Source organism: Oratosquilla oratoria, chromosome 12, assembly GCF_046742065.1.
Source record: "Oratosquilla oratoria isolate Oo_2021 chromosome 12, ASM4674206v1, whole genome shotgun sequence".
In the NCBI taxonomy this organism is placed as follows: Eukaryota; Metazoa; Arthropoda; class Malacostraca; order Stomatopoda; family Squillidae; genus Oratosquilla; species Oratosquilla oratoria.
The window spans coordinates 41,981,556-41,997,440 of record NC_134788.1 but is presented as its reverse complement, the minus strand read 5'-3'; the positions used below and the strand labels follow the sequence as shown (position 1 = coordinate 41,997,440).

General features: G+C 42.3%; 1 protein-coding gene across 12 annotated transcripts in view; it reads right to left on the bottom strand.

Moving 5' to 3' along the window:
• Positions 1-15,885, bottom strand: part of didum (dilute class unconventional myosin) — a 203,544-nt gene that overhangs the window by 108,640 nt on the left and 79,019 nt on the right. For 8 of the 12 annotated variants that reach the window (XR_012967009.1, XM_076195520.1, XM_076195523.1 and 5 more), the window contains one exon: positions 8,300-8,406. Coding sequence is in view for 11 of the 12 variants with exons in the window: in XM_076195520.1 (XP_076051635.1) it covers positions 8,300-8,406 (107 nt within the window). In the remaining variant the exon portion in view is untranslated. Of the gene's footprint in view, positions 1-2,820; positions 3,028-3,592; positions 3,734-4,886; positions 4,996-8,299; positions 8,407-15,885 lie in introns of all 12 variants that reach the window. The other 4 variants (XM_076195521.1, XM_076195525.1, XM_076195528.1 and 1 more) reach the window with 1 other exon arrangement.

The window sequence follows — 15,885 nt, the reverse complement described above, 5'->3', positions numbered from 1 at the left end:
GAGAGAGAGAGGAAAGAGAAGAGAGATGAAAGATTAGGGAGCACTTCACTTTGCAGCACTGAAAGGTGGAATCGAAGAGAGGAAAGGAGAGAGAAGAGAAAGGAGAGAGAGAGACGAGAGAGGGAAGGAAGGGGAAGGAAGGAGAGGAAGAAAGAGGGGAAAGGGAAGAGAGAGAAGAGAGAGAGTGAAAGAGAAAGAGAGAGAGGGGGTGGAGGGAGAAAAGAGAGAGGAAAACAAGGTCTGTGAGCACTCACTTTGGAGAGATGGAAGAAGATGAGAAGGAGAGAGAGAGAGAGAAAGAGAGAGGAGGAGAGGAGATGGGAGATGAGAGAGAGAGAGAGAGAGGCAGAGGATGCAGTGAAAGGTGCATAAGTGAGCAAGGAAAATAGGAAGGCAATTGATCGACCAAGAGAGATGAGAGAGAGAGAAAGAGCGGAGGAGAGAGAGAGAGGGAGAGGAGAGAGGAAAACAAGGTGAGTGAGCACTCACACTTTGCATGCTCCTGATGGAATCGATATCTGCTCCTCGGGGGGAGAGAAAGAAGGAGAGAGAGAAAAGAGAGGAGAAGAGGACGAGAGAGAGAGAAGAGAAGTAAGATGTAAGAGAGGAAAACAGAGGAGTGTGAGCACTCACTTTGCATGCCTGAATCGATATCTGCTCCTCGGAGAGAAGAGAGAGAAAAAGAGGAGAAAAGAGGAGGAAAGAGGAAAACGGTGTGAGCACTCACTTTGTCATGACCCTCAGAATCGATATCTTGCCTCCTTCGGGGAGAGAGAAAGTGAGAGGGAGAAGAGAGTAGGAAGAGAGAGAAGAAGATGAGGAAAACAAGATGTGAGCACTCACTTTGCATGCCTGAGAATCGATATCTGCTCCCAGAGAGCGAAAGAGAGAGAGAGGAGGAGAGAAGAGAGGAAAACCAAGGTGTGAGCACTCACTTTGCATGCCTGAGATCGATATCTGAGGAGAGAGAGAGAGAAAGAGAGAGAGAGGAGAGAGGAAAACAAGGTGTGCGCACTCACTTTGCATGCCCTGAGAATCGATATCTGCTCTTCGGGGAGAGAGAGAGAGAGAGGTGAGAGAGAGAGAGATGAGAGAAAAAGAGAGGAAAAAAAGGTGGTGAGCACTCACTTTGCATGCCGCCTTGAGAATCGCTTCTGCTCTTCGGAAAAGAGAGTGAAAGAGAGAGAAAGCGAGATGAGAGGATGAGAAGAGAGAAGAGAGGAAAACAAGGTGTGAGCACTCAAACTTTGCATGCCCTGAGAATCCGATATCTGCTCTTCGGGAGATGAGAGAGCGAAAGAGGAGAAAGAGAGAGGAGAGGAGGAGAGAGAGGAAAACAAGATGTGGAGCACTCACTTTGCATGCCCTTGAGAAATTCGATATCTGCTCCTCGCGGTGAGAGAAAGAGAGAGAGAAAGAGAGAGAGAAAGAGAGACGAGAGTAGAGAGAGAGAGAGAGAAGAGAGGGAAAACAAGGTGTGAGCACATCACTTTGCATGCCCTGAGAATTGATATCTGCTCCTCGGGGAGCGATAGAGAGCGAGAGAAAAGACTCCTTTCGAGGAGAGAGGATAGAAAAAGAGAGGAAAAACAAGAAGTGAGCATTTCACTTTGCATGCCTGAGAATCGAAATCTGCTCCTTCGCGGAGAGGACGAGAAAGAGAGAAAGAGAGAAAGAGAGAGTGAAAGAGAGGAAACACTCACTCCGATGGGAGCACTCACTTTGCATGCCCTGAGAATCGAATATCTGCTCCCTCGGGAGAGAGAGAAAGAGGAGAAAGAGAGAGAGATGGAGAGAGGCGAGGAAAAACAAGGATGTGAGCACTCATCTTTGCATGCCCTCAGGAATTCGATATCTGCTCCTCGGCGGAGAGAGACAAGAGAGAGAAGAAAGAGAGAGAGAGGAGAGCGGAGAGAGAAGAGAGGAAAAACAGGAAGGTTGTGAGCACTCACTTTGCATGCACCTGAGAATCGCATATTCTGCTCTTCGGAGAGAGAGAGAAAGAGAGGAAAGAGAGAAATGAGATGAGAGAGGACGAGAGAAAGAGACGGAAAACAAGGTGGGTGAGCACTCACTTTGCATGCCCTGAGAATCGATATCTGCTCCTCGGAGAGAGAGAGAAAGAGAGAGAGGAGAGAGAAGAGAGGAAAACAAGGTGTGAGCACTCACTTTGCATGCCCTGAGAATCGATATCTGCTCCTCGGAGAGAGAGAGAGAGAGAGAGAGAGAGAGAGAGAGAGAGAGAGAGAGAGAGAGAGAGAGAGAGAGAGAAGAGAGGAAAACAATGTGTGAGCACTCACTTTGCATGCCCTGAGAATCGATATCTGTTCTTCGGAGAGAGAGAGAAAGAGAGAAAGAGGAGAGAGAAGAGAGGAAAACAAGGTGTGAGCACTCACTTTGCATGCCCTGAGAATCGATATCTGCTCCTCGGAGAGAGAGAGAAAGAGAGAAAGAGAGAGAGAGGAGAGAGAAGAGAGGAAAACAAGGTGTGAGCACTCACTTTGCATGCCCTGAGAATCGATATCTGCTCCTCGGAGAGAGAGAGAGAGAGAGAGAGAAGAGAGGAAAACAGAGAGAGAAAGAGGAGAGAGAGAGGAGAAAGAAGAGAGGAAAACAAGATGTGAGCACTCACTTTTGCATGCCCTGAGAATCGATATCTGCTCCTCGGATGAGAGAGAGAAAAGAGAGAGAGAGGAGAGAGAAGTGAGGAAAACAAGGTGTGAGCACTCACTTTGCATGCCCTGAGAATCGATATCTGCTCCTCGGAGAGAGAGAGAGAGAGAGAGAGAAGAGAGGAAAACAAGGTGTGTGGGCACTCACTTTGCATGCCCTGAGAATCGATATCTGCTCTTCGGATACGGTGTCGCGGTTCTTTTCGAGGAACCCGACACTCTCGTACTGGACTTTGTCGGCGAAATGGGCAATTATGAAGGCGGAATTGGAGAGGCGCGGTTTACTGAAGTGTTTCCACTGTCCGCACTTGGAATACAACTTCTCCACCCACGACTGGTCCGTTCCCTTTGGCATCTGCAGCCGTACGGCAAAAGGAAAAAAAATTCTCGATTATTTTTGTTATTATGGCTGTACATCTTGTAGACGGCTACCGTGGCATGTTTAGACATGTGGTGATTAATCAGCATCGGTGAGAATTGGCACTTTTTTGTGAATTGGCATTGGCGAGAATTTGCATTTTTTCTTTTTTAGAATCGGCAGAGTCATCGGCAATATTTTGCAAATGACAATGACACTACAGATTCTACAAAAATAAATAAATAAATGAAATAAAAATAAATAAATAAACAATAATAATACATATACCAAAGGCTTTTCCCCCTTACAAGGGAGGTAGCCAAATACAAAATATATATAAAAAAAAAAAAAAAAAAAAAAAAAAAAAAAAAAAAAAAATAATAATAATAATAATAATAAATAAATAAAATTAATAAATTGCAGATTCTTACCCATGCCAATGGCAATTAATTGGCACACCCCTTAGGCGAGTTTTACTTTACGTTAACTTTGTGACACGACAGGCCCACTGGTCCCTAAGGAACTATGACTTACTGCCTCCTCTTACTCCTCCTCCACCTACCCTGCATTCTTCGTCAAGCAGATCGAGGATTCCTAGTTTGGTCTCGATGAGGTCGATGCAGGGCTGGTTGTCGTAGAAACTGATGAACTCCCACTCGATCTGTTCCTTGACATATTCCTCCTGTTCCAACTTGAATACGTGCTGCAAAGAAACGGGACACGTGAGACGAGTTCGTAACATTTTCCGAACTTCGAGTTTGGTTCGTAACGTTTTCCGAACTTGGAGTTTGGTTCGTAACATTTTCCGTTGAGAATGACTGTGTTAAATGAATGGATCAGGTGAGGACCCCGAAGAGACGGCTTTATTGGACACCAACCGGCAAACGACCCATTGGACGACCCAGGAAAAAAATGGATAATGAATATTGACAATAGGCTACGCCGCCGACGGGGCACAACGCTCGAGCAAGTACGTCAAAACCGGATCTTCGACGACAGGGGAAGCTGGCGGTCTCCCTTCTACAGGCGGAGATGCCTAACGGGAGTCTGGTAAGTCAGGTACTAATCGAACTTACCAGGTTGCCTATTCTTCCATGCTCCTGTTTTTCTTCATTTGCCTTTTTTTTCTTCCGACAGGGAAAAGGTATCTAACCTTCTTCCTGGTTTTGGGAGCTGGATAGACCTGACAATGACAGTGACCTCACCTGACCTGACAATGACGGTGACCTAACCTGACAATGACTTGACTTGACCTGACAATGACAGTGGCCCCAGGGCCACGGTAAGTCATAAATTGAGTTACATGAAATATTCAAACCAAGATGAATAATTGAAATAATTACATATTTATAAAGATACATGATGCTTTGTGATGCCATTGTACGTTTCAGGGTTCGATGAGTTACTTGCCGTTCACAGGTACGTAGTTTTGTAGTGTTGAAAGTTGTATACAAGTTCACGCAGTGTATCCCAGTATTAACTCGGTCACCTAGATTAACTTATACCGTCAACATTCGTATTAAAAGAGATGGGAAATCTGTCGGAAGTCATAATATTCTCCACACTGATGATAATGACGACAATGCCAACAATGATTGATGATAATGAAAATGATGATAGTGATGACAATGGCAGCAATGATTGATGAAAATAATGATGATGATGGGTGATACTGAAAATGATGATGATAATGATGATGAAAATGATGATTGACGATAACAATGATAAAAATTATGTTTGATGATAATGATGACAATGATGAAAATTATGTTATAATGATGAAAATGATTGATGATGATGATTGATAATGACAATGACGATGAAGAAGATCGCGATAAAAAAAAAAAGTTCCTCACCTGGTTGAATTGTTGCTGTAGTTTCTCATTTGCGTAGTTGATACAAAACTGCTCGAAACTATTTATCTCGAATGTCTCGAACCCATAGATATCCAGGACACCGATAAATCTGAAATGTGCACAACAGGGAAACCATTAAACACACGAGCATAAGAACATAAGAATAAAGGAGACTGCAAGAGACCATAAGGCCTACACTAGGCATCTCCGTAACCATCACCACCTGTCATCCCCATCCATAAAGTTGTCTAATCGTTTTTTAAAACAACTGATAGTTTCAGCGCTTACTACATGGTTACTAAGTTTATTCCATTCATCGACCACCCTATTAGTAAACCAATTCTTGCCTATTTCCTTCTTAAATCTAAATTTGTCCAGTTTATACCCATTACTGCGAGTCCTGCCCTGTTGTATTATTATGATGACCTTGTTTGCATCACCCTTGTTATAGCCTTTGATCCACTTGAATACTTCTATTAGATCACCCCGCACTCTGCGTCTTTCCAGAGAGTGTAAGTTTAGGTGCCTAAGCCTCTGTATCCATAGATCGGTCATCCACAAAAATTAAAGTAAAAAATTTCGACACTCCTCAACAATCCATACACATTACTCAACATTACGCGATTAAGTCTCTTCTTTCCATTACTTCATACACATGCAACATTACGTGATTCAGTTTCTTCATGTTCCAAGTTGAAAATTACAGTGAGACCACCTCTCATTAACGGACGTTAATTAGCTGTGTTTTCGATGTTTTTGGTGCTGTTGTTTAGTGTGTGCAATCACTATGCCACCCAAAAACCACTCCAAAACACCGAAAACACAGAGAAAACACCGCAAACACAGCTAATTAACGTCCGCAAATGAGAGGTCTTACTGTATGTCGCTTTTTGAACTCTCGAGATCCATTCGTATGTGGCAAAAGTCAACAAAAATGTTGGGAAATGTTGCATGATCAAACACACAAACAATTGTAATCGTTATTTCAAACTATGCATTCTTTTCTTTATCTGCACTTCATGTACATTGATTCAGTGCCAAATAAACATTATTATTATTATTATGACATTTCCAAAAATTAAAGTAAAAAGTTTTGACAATCCTCAACATACTTTCCATTATACCATATGCATGCAATATAATACGATTCCGTCTCTTCATGCTCTAAGATGAAAAATTATGTCAATTTATGAACTCTTGAGATCTGTACAAATGTGGCAAATGTCAATAAAAATATTGGGAAATATCACAAGAGGACAAAGCCTTTGTTCCTGATACATTGCTGTGCTCGGAGTTTTTTCTAGTAATTGATAAAGCTCTCATGAATGACACTTCATGATAATGATGATATGGTTTAATTATATTTTATCAAAATTTATCTGCTTATTATCTATCATTACCTATTTATTCACTTATTTATTAATTCATTTTTCTTTTTCTTTTTTCTTTCTGCATCTGACCTAGATATGGACCAAAAGGTCTCCTGTCAGCATGGTCCTCCTTTGTAATCCTTTAATGCCACAAACTCCCCCCTATCAGGAGGCTAGGATGGTGCCCCTCACAGAGGACTCTGTTGCATGGAATTGAACGAATCATGACCTTGGTTCAACTTCACCGGTGGCAGGATTCGAACCACCATCCCCTCGACCTTCGCCGCAAGTAACTACATCCTAACCCGTTCATCCAGTGAGCTTCCATTTCATATCTGGAATAAAGGCTTCACACTCAATGACATTTCTGCTAACATCTTCAAGATCTCCAGATTTGAGGACGTCTTGAATCCCATCTGCGTTTACGTTTTGCTATCCTCACTCGAGGATAACCTTCCCAGTCCCTACACAGGTGAGGAACGAGTAAATATCTTCCTCGCCTTCGCTAATGGTAACCTGGTAACTGATTTATATTGTTTGTTATTATTTGTCTGTTTGTTTATTATCATTTGCTTGATTATTACTTATTATCATTTATCTATCCATTTATTATTATTTACTATTTAAACGAAGCTCACTGACTGAGCAGGTTAGGGTGTCATTACTTGCGGAGAAGGTTGAGGGGATGGTGGTTCGAACCCTGCCACCGGCGAAATTGAACCAAGGGCATGGTTAATTAAATTCCTCGCTACAAAGCCCTCTGTGAGGGGCACTGTCCTAGCCTCCCAATATAGGGGGAGTGTGTGACGTTAAACCGTATCATCATATATCTCTATTTACTTGTTTATTATTTAACATTACCTATTTATTTTATTATTATTTATACAGTGAGCCCTCCTTATACGGTAATTCTTTATCTGGTAAATTCACAGTTACGGTATTTGGTAATTACTACCCTCGATTCTATTTACGGTAAGAAAAATTCACAGATACGGTATCCGCTAGATATTTTGCAGGGAGAAGGTATGTCTGCCATATCCTATTATTACATGTTATAATGGGCTCGGTATACGGTAATTTCAATTTGCGGTAAGGTTTTCAGGAACACATATGTACTGTATAACATGGACTTACTGTATCATTATAATTTTTATTTATTTATCATTATTATAATTTTTTTGCATCCAACTCAGTTATGGAGCAAAAGGTCTCCTGTCGGCATGGTCTGCCTTTGTAATCCTTTCTTTCCTCCCTCACTCTTACCTGACTATGTAAACATAGTATTTCTATTAAAGATGCATCACAGTCTTTGATACAATATTACAGTAAGTCCTCCTTATACGGTATTTCTTTATCCAGTAAATTCACAGTTACAGTATTTGGTAATTACTACCCTTGATTCTATTTACGGTAAGAAAAATTCACAAATACGGTATCCGCTAGATATTTTGAAGAGGAATGAGCAGGGAGAAGGTATGTCTGCCACATGTCAAAACTTGGGTTCGGTATACGGTAATTTCAATTTGCGGCAAGGTCAGGAACGCATGTGTACCGTATAATGAGGACTCACTGTACAAGTAAGACATACTATCGAGAAGAAAATGATGGAAAAGGGGAAAGGAAAAGAAGACAAAGAGGAAGAGAGGATGAGGACAAAGATGAGGAGGAGGAGGAGGGAATGCGTAGCCAGCTAATTACATGATGTACTTATGATCTCTTCTAATGATGCAGTTAGGTGCTACTATAAATCTAGTAAAAGACACACATAGCCTATAATGTGCGACAAAAATATGATTATATTAATAACAACAATATTACCATTTGGATTCAGGTTTGTTAAGTTTCTGTGGTACGTAAATTCTTGTGCATAACCACAACCTTCCCTGATATCCACAGACACCTTCAGAGAAGCAAATGCACACAATGTTACCTTTTGGATTCCATTGTCAAGTTTGTTAAGTTTCTGTGGTACGTAAATTCTTATACGTAACCACAACCTTGCCCAATATCCACAGACACCCTTGGAGAAAAATACGCACGCACCTGTACGGTTTAGACTTGGCGGAGAAGCATTTGTTGATCTGCGTGACGATCCAGTCAAAGAGCTTGGCGTAAATGTGTTTGGCCAAGGCATCGCGGGAGAAAGTAGCCTGCAAGCAAAACCGAAGGAGGAAAGAGTGAGCTGTACGGGCAGGCAAGTGGCTGACGGCCTAGCAAGGAAGAGCACCAGGAGGAACGGAGGTATCTCCACAGCTTCAGTTCTCAACAGAGCCGTAGCGGGTCTCCCCTTGCGATCCAGACTTTCCATTTCAGTCCAGACAATTCTATTCAACACGAGTCTAAGTATTCGCGCGAACATAGAGTTGCCCGATATACAATGATGCATCACAATACATAGATTATAAAATTACTGCTGCTACACTCGTTCTCTTTCACCCTGAATATATATAACATCACAGAAAACGTGATCAAGCCTGTTTCCGCTACCACTACGAAATAAATATAACCAGAACACTAAATCCGGCTTTCTCATATATCCTACTTGTGGCTTACGATGCCTATGTAGGTGTAATCATATTCAAGAGGTTAAGATGCCCCACAGTGTGCTACAAAATGGACTTGGATCATTGAATTTGGAGAAGCACGTTGACAATTTTAGTGATTAAAATTATTTACTATTTAATTTAATTATTACTCTAATACATATTCTTATTTATCTATTTACCTATTTACGGTGTGCTACAAAATGGAATTGGATCTTTGAATTTGGAGATGCACTTTAACAATTGTTTCAGTTATGGACAAGTGATTAAAATGATTATTTACTAATTCATTTTTTATTTTAAATATATTCTTATTTATCTATTTATTTACTTATCTATTATTGTTTTTTTCCCTCAAACATTTTTTTTTTTTTTTTTTTTTTACGACTGAAGACTCATCTCCATTCAAGAATGAATGCCGATCACTTTTTTACTTTATAAATCGTCTTTCTACTTCTAACCGTTCTTGATTACTAATGACTATTTCTTTGGCATCCCTGAGGACAGATATGCCAGTTATTACCCGGGAAATATAAGTAAAATATACAATCCACGAAAATCATCTATGTAGATACGGAGCTGAATCGACGGGCAGCGGTTGAGAACCATCAGCTCTGTGGGGTCCCGGCAGCATGAGGCAGCAGAAGATGCGGAACATCAAGCAGAGGGGAAGGAGGTTAATAGTTATTAGATTAGTCTCTCAGAATTAATGAATAAACACATTACACTAATAAACAATATGTGGCCACTTACAAGTCTTACAAGAACTAAATTCCAGAGCTGGGCGAGTTACCGCCAGACAAGTAGCACGTCATTGCTGGACAGGTAGTGCGTTACCGAAAAATCCGTGTATACATACTGCATATATGTACATACATATACACATACGCAGTAACGCGGACCTCTCAAAGGAAATTAAAATCGGTAACGCATTGACCAAAATGCACCCCAGATTTTTTGGTAACATACTAGCTGTCTGACGGTAACACACCCAGCTCTGCTAAATTCCGATAAAGGAAGGCCTGAAATTAACTGAATAACCACCCACACTTTCATGTGGTCCTCAGATTTTGTTTTGCATTGTGCCAGACGATTCTGTCCTGCCAGCAAGATTGGTGACCACTTTTGTCCACGTCTCATGCGGAAACCTCAAACTCCCTAGTGCAAAACGTGGACAAAAATGGCAGAGTTGGGTGCATTCCTTAGTGTGTTCCGCTTTAGTTTGGCAGCAGTTAGCACTCTCAAACAGCTTAACCCATTCAACTCATGTCAGCCGCTTGTGGTGTAGATACAAAAAACCGGATATGGTAGGCCTTGCGCCGGCCCGTACATCTGAATATCATCTGATGCGGCTTGACCGCGCGAGGACTGACGTCATATTTTTCTGGTGTTTGATCAAACATTTTGGTGTTTTATGATTTTTTTTTATTTGACCAAAAGAGAAGAATCTTGTCATCGGGGTTTAGAGGGTTAAGAGACAGGTTCATACCGAAATAAAAGTCCGGTAGGCCACATACTATACCAAAGAAAAATTTCGTAGGCCACATCCAAAAGGTAGGCCATGTACTATACTAGCACCTATATTGCTATTTTGTAGGCCACATCCAAAAGGTAGGCTATGTACTATACTGGCACCTATATTGCTTTAATAGTTTGGGAGTGCTAACTGCAGCCAAACTAAAATAGAATGCACTGAGCTCTGAAAAAATGGACAAAGACTATGTATAATAGACTAAAAAAAAAGAAAAAAAAAAAAAAAAAAAAAACTACATCAATGTTTACGAGAATACCAATGATAGTAGGGGGTTGTTGTCCTCATTTTCTATGTGGCCAGACAAATGGAGCATCGGGCAAATGTCCACTACTCGAGTGCTGTGACCTAACTGCTGACCCGTGTATTTACCTAGTCGTATTATACGGGAAGGGGAGCTATGCTCATAGTGACCCATCTTTGTACCTCACAATATCTAGTTTGTTCTTAAATTCTTGTATGGTGTTTGCACACACTATTGTGGGTGTGTATATACTTAGTTGTATTATACGGGAAGGGGAGCTATGCTTGTAGTGACCCGTCTTTGTATCTTGCAACATCTACTTTGTTCTTAAATTATAAATGTGACCTGTGATGACAAAGACCTCTTTGACAACTGAGTAGGTCCTACAATTGGAGAATTAAATAGTTTCTAACACATCTTAGGACAATTTCCCCTGACCTACACTCTTGTATATGCAGGGGCATCCACAGAAATTTTTGTGTGTGGGAGGCAAAATTAAAGATTATACATATATGGTTAATGGTATAATGTTACATAGATGCTTCAAATGATAATTAAATGATAATAATAAATAGTATTTTATTCATTTTGCATTTTCCATGAAATTTTTTTTTGTATTAATTTTGTATTTACCTTGCATTTTTTTTTCATAAATTCCAGGGGGTGGGGGGGCAAATACCCACCCCCCATGGATGCCCATGCATATATGTGTATATATATATATATATGTATGTGTACCTATGCATGTCTATATGTATGTACATACATATACCAAGGGCTTTTTCCCCCTTACAAGGGAGGTAGCCAAAGTCAAAGGCACAATTCCACTCCCATTCACCACCCCTCCCTCCCTCTTATCTTGGCTCCTCCTGGATGACAGGTCATCCCTGCATCTCGCCCACAGCCCTGGGTCAGAAGCAATGCAGCAAGACACGGCGCATCCACAGCAAGGCCGCTTCAGTTAATCGGTGAAGCCCCTCCCTCTCCGTCCCCTCATGCAGTAAAAGACAAGACGGGGAGAAATCCCTCCCAGTCTTCTTTTTTTCTTCTTCTCTCTCTCTCTCTTTTTTTTTTCTTTTTTTTTGCATGAGGGGATGAGGAGGGGGGGAGGTTGCCAATTAAGTGAAGTGGCCTTGCTGTGGATGTGCTGTGCCTTGCTGCATTGCTTCAGGGCAGTGGGGGAGATGCGGGGATGACCTGTCATCCAGGAGGAGCCAAGATGTGAGGGAAGAGGGTGGAGGGGAGTGGAGTATGTGGGGATGAAATGGGTGGGAGTGGATTTTATGCCTTTGTTTTTTGGCTACCTCCCTTGTATGGAGGAAAGAGCCCTGAGTATATGTATGTATTCCTTAAAAAAAAGGGGAAAAAAAATACACACACATATATATATACATAATTATATATAAAAAAAAAAATATATATATATATATATATATATATATATATATATATATATAATAATAATTATAATAATTTGGCCAGAGTTCAACAATTTGGTAAATAAAGTTTTTCCGAAAAAATAAAAAATAAAATAGAATATAAAATAAATATAGAATAAAATAAATGAAATATATATATATATATATGTATATATATATATATATATATATATATCAAGACATTGGTTATTACATTCAATTAAGTTCTAAAAAAAAAAAAAAAGTTAAAAATGAAACAAATTAGGGCCACATTAATTCCATTAAGCCAGAAGAGATTCAGCAAACGAGCAAGTCGTTAATCTCCAGAGTGCGATTTATAAGGGAAGGCGGGTCGTTAATCTCCAGTGTGCAATTTTTAAGGGAAGGCGGTTGAGGAAATATTAGTCCGCTTCGGTCAAACTCCCCTTCGTTACCCACAAGGCCATACATCACCTCGGTCTACGAAGCCCGTCCTTTCCAGCCGTGACGTTCATTCGGTGATTTCTTTCTGGCTAATGCACTACTACTCTCTTCCGCTTCAACAAAATCTCTCGGCCTGAAGGTCCGTCTTCTCCGCAAAGAGATGCACTTTAGTTGAGGAAAAAGTGACTCGATTGTTGTTTATGTTTTTCATTTCCCTAGATTGTCCGAGTTAGTCGTCCAGGAGGAGTCAAGATGAGAGGGACGTACAGGTGGTGAATGGGTGGGGATGGATTGTGTGGGAGTGGAATTATGCCTTTCGAGTTTGGCTACCCCCTCATACAGGGGGAAAAATTCCCTTGGTACGTGTATTTACCTAGTTGTCTCTTACGGGAAGGGGAGCTATGCTGGTGGTGTCCTGTCTCTGTATCTCGCCATGTCTAATTTACTTACTTAGTTTACTTAGTGAAGTTCCGAGGTCGATCCTCACAGCCGTAGTGGACTACCGCTGGTGCCAGTCCTGTTGTCCCTCCTCGCGAGGGCCAGTTGGTCTGGTAGTGAGTTCGGAGAGAACCTACTGATGGCGGTGTAGCCTGGCACTGACTGGGGGCTCGTCTGGCACTTTGCGCAGAAACCTGTCCAGTGCATGTTTGAAGCTGTCCACCGAGCATTTGATTTTCTCTCTCACCTCTTTTGGGAGGGTGTTGAAGATTTTTGGACACTCATGGCCTAGGCTGGTTGCCAGTAAGGTCTTAATTCTTTCCGGGGCTCTTGGAGGGAGAGTTTGCCTCTCACACTTATGCCCATGCATACACTGTGGTACGGCTTGATTGTCGAGGGCGTGGGGTCCGGAACAAGTCCCTCTAGGATAATTTGTCCTTAAATTCGTGTATTGTTTTTCTGCATGGGGGGACGGAGAGGGGGAGCCACCAAATTTATGAAGTGGCCTTGCTGTGTCTTGCGACCCTGCTTCTGACCCAGGGCAGTGGACGGGATGCAAGGATGACCCGTCATCCAGGAGGTGCCAAGATAAGAGGGAGGGAGGAGGGAGGAGGGTGGAGGGGAGTGGAGTATGTAGGGGATGGAATGGGTGGGAGTGGAGTATGTAGGGGATGGAATGGGTGGGAGTGGTTTCTATGCCTTTTTCTTTTAGGCTACCCCCCCTGTGTAAGGGGGGAAAAAGCCTTTGGTATATGTATGTATGTTTTTGTACACACTATTGTTTTGTCTTGTGTGTTCTATGCTTCCACCACTCTGTGGGGAAAGCCGTTCTTTTTCAGGTCTCTTCTGTAATTGTCCTTTGCGTATGTATGTACTCGTATGTCCAAGTTAGTACATACATACATACATATACCAAGGCTTTTTCACCCTTACAAGGGAGGTAGCCAAAAAGGAAAAGGCATAAAATCATTCCCACCCATTCCATCCTTGAATACACTCCACACCCCTCCACCCTCCCTCCTATCTTAGCACCTCCTGGATGACGGGTCATCCCTGCACCTTGTCCACTGGCCTGGGTCAGAAGCAGTGTTGCAAGACACAGCACATCCACAGCAAGGCTGCTTCATTGAATCGGTGACCCCCCCCTCTCCGTCCCCCCATGCATAAAAGGAGAAGACGGGGAGAAATCCCTACGGGCTGAGTCAAATTTTGTTCACACATACTACCTCACCCCCCATCCCCCCACCCATTCCAATTCATGCATCACAACATCATCCATATACAACCATTCTCCATTCAACAAGTTAGCGACACCTGAAAAAGGGTTTCGGTAACCTAGGAGAAAAAGTCGTGTACATGTGGTGATCTGTCCTTCTTGTAACTTTATACGTACGATTGCCTGATGGGTTACACTAGGTGGAGCCAAGACAAGAGGGAGGGAGGGAGGGAGGTGGATGGAATGGGTGTGAGTGCATTTTATGCCTTTTTTTTTTGGCTACCTCCCTTGTAAGGGGGAAAAAGCCGTTGATATAGGTATGTATGTATAACTAATTGTGCATGTTAACCCAATTAGAATAGGTATGTTTACCTGTGGTAAACCTGTGGTAAACCTGTGGTTTACCTGGGGTGGTGCGAGAGGTAAATGCAAGGGTAGTGGTCAAGGGATTGGAGATGGTTAAAAAAAATGGAGAAAAGTGGGAGGTGAGCCAGCTGTTGTTTGCGGACGACACTGCGCTTGTGGCAGGATCGGAGGAGGGATTGAGGAAGTTGGTGGCAGAGTTTGGGAGAGTATGTGATAGAAGAAAGCTAAAGATAAATGTGGGTAAAAGTAAGGTGATGAGATGTATAAGGGGTGAAAGTGGCAGTAGACTGGAAGTGAGCATTAAGGGAGAGCGACTGGAGGAAGTGGATAGTTTTAGATACTTGGGTGCAAATGTGGCAGGGAAAGGTGGAGTGAAAGTGGAGGTAGAATGTAGATTGAGAGAAGCGAGTAAATGCCTTGGTGGATTAAAGATTGTAATGAGGAATAGACATTTGGGAATGGATGCTAAGAGGAGACTGTATGAAGGAGTGATTGTGCCAACAGCACTGTATGGGGCAGAAACATGGAACATAAGAGAAGAAGAGAGAAGGAGTTTGAATGTGTTTGAGATGAGGTGTCTGAGAAGTATGATAGGGGTTACTAGGCTAGATAGAGTGAGAAATGAGGAGGTGAGGAGGAGAACAGGGGTGGAAAAGGAGCTGGGAGATAGGGTTGATGAAAGAATATTAGGATGGTTTGGACACATGGTAAGAATGAGTGAAGAAAGACTAGTAAAAGAGGTATGGAAGGCAGATGTGGAGGGAGTGAACATGAGGGGACGTCCTAGGATGAGGTGGATGGATGGGGTGAAGGGGGCTTTGGAGAAGAGGGGAATGTCTGTTGAGGAAGGACGGGAGAGGACAGAAGACAGGGGTGAATGGAGAATGGTTGTATATGGATGATGTTGTGATAGCATGAGGTGGAATGGGCGGGTGGATGGGGGGTGAGGTAGTATGTGTGAGCAAAATTTGACGCACCCCGAAGGGATTTCTCCCCGCCTTCTCATTTTATGCAATGGGGGGTCGGAGAGGGGGGGTCGCCGATTTAATGAAGTGGCCTTGCTGTCGATGTGCTGTGTCTTGCGACACTGCTTCTGACCCAGGGCAGTGGACAAGGTGCAGGGATGACCCGTCATTCAGGAGGTGCTAAGATAAGAGGGAGGGTGGAGGGGTGTGGAGTGTATTCAGGGATGGAATGTGTGGGAATGATTTTATGCCTTTTTCTTTTCGGCTACCCCCCTTGTAAGGGGGAAAAAGCCTTGGTATATGTATGTATGTTTACCTGTATTGTTTCCGTTTTGTTTTCAGACGGTATTGATGTTTTGTTTTGTAGTTGTATAAAGCCTAGTCAGAAGCTTCGCCTCTTGTTTACAAACACGAGAGTACGTCAACGCACCATCTACGGAATTATGAAAGGAAAAGAATGCCTTGATAGAGAGGACCTATTAAAA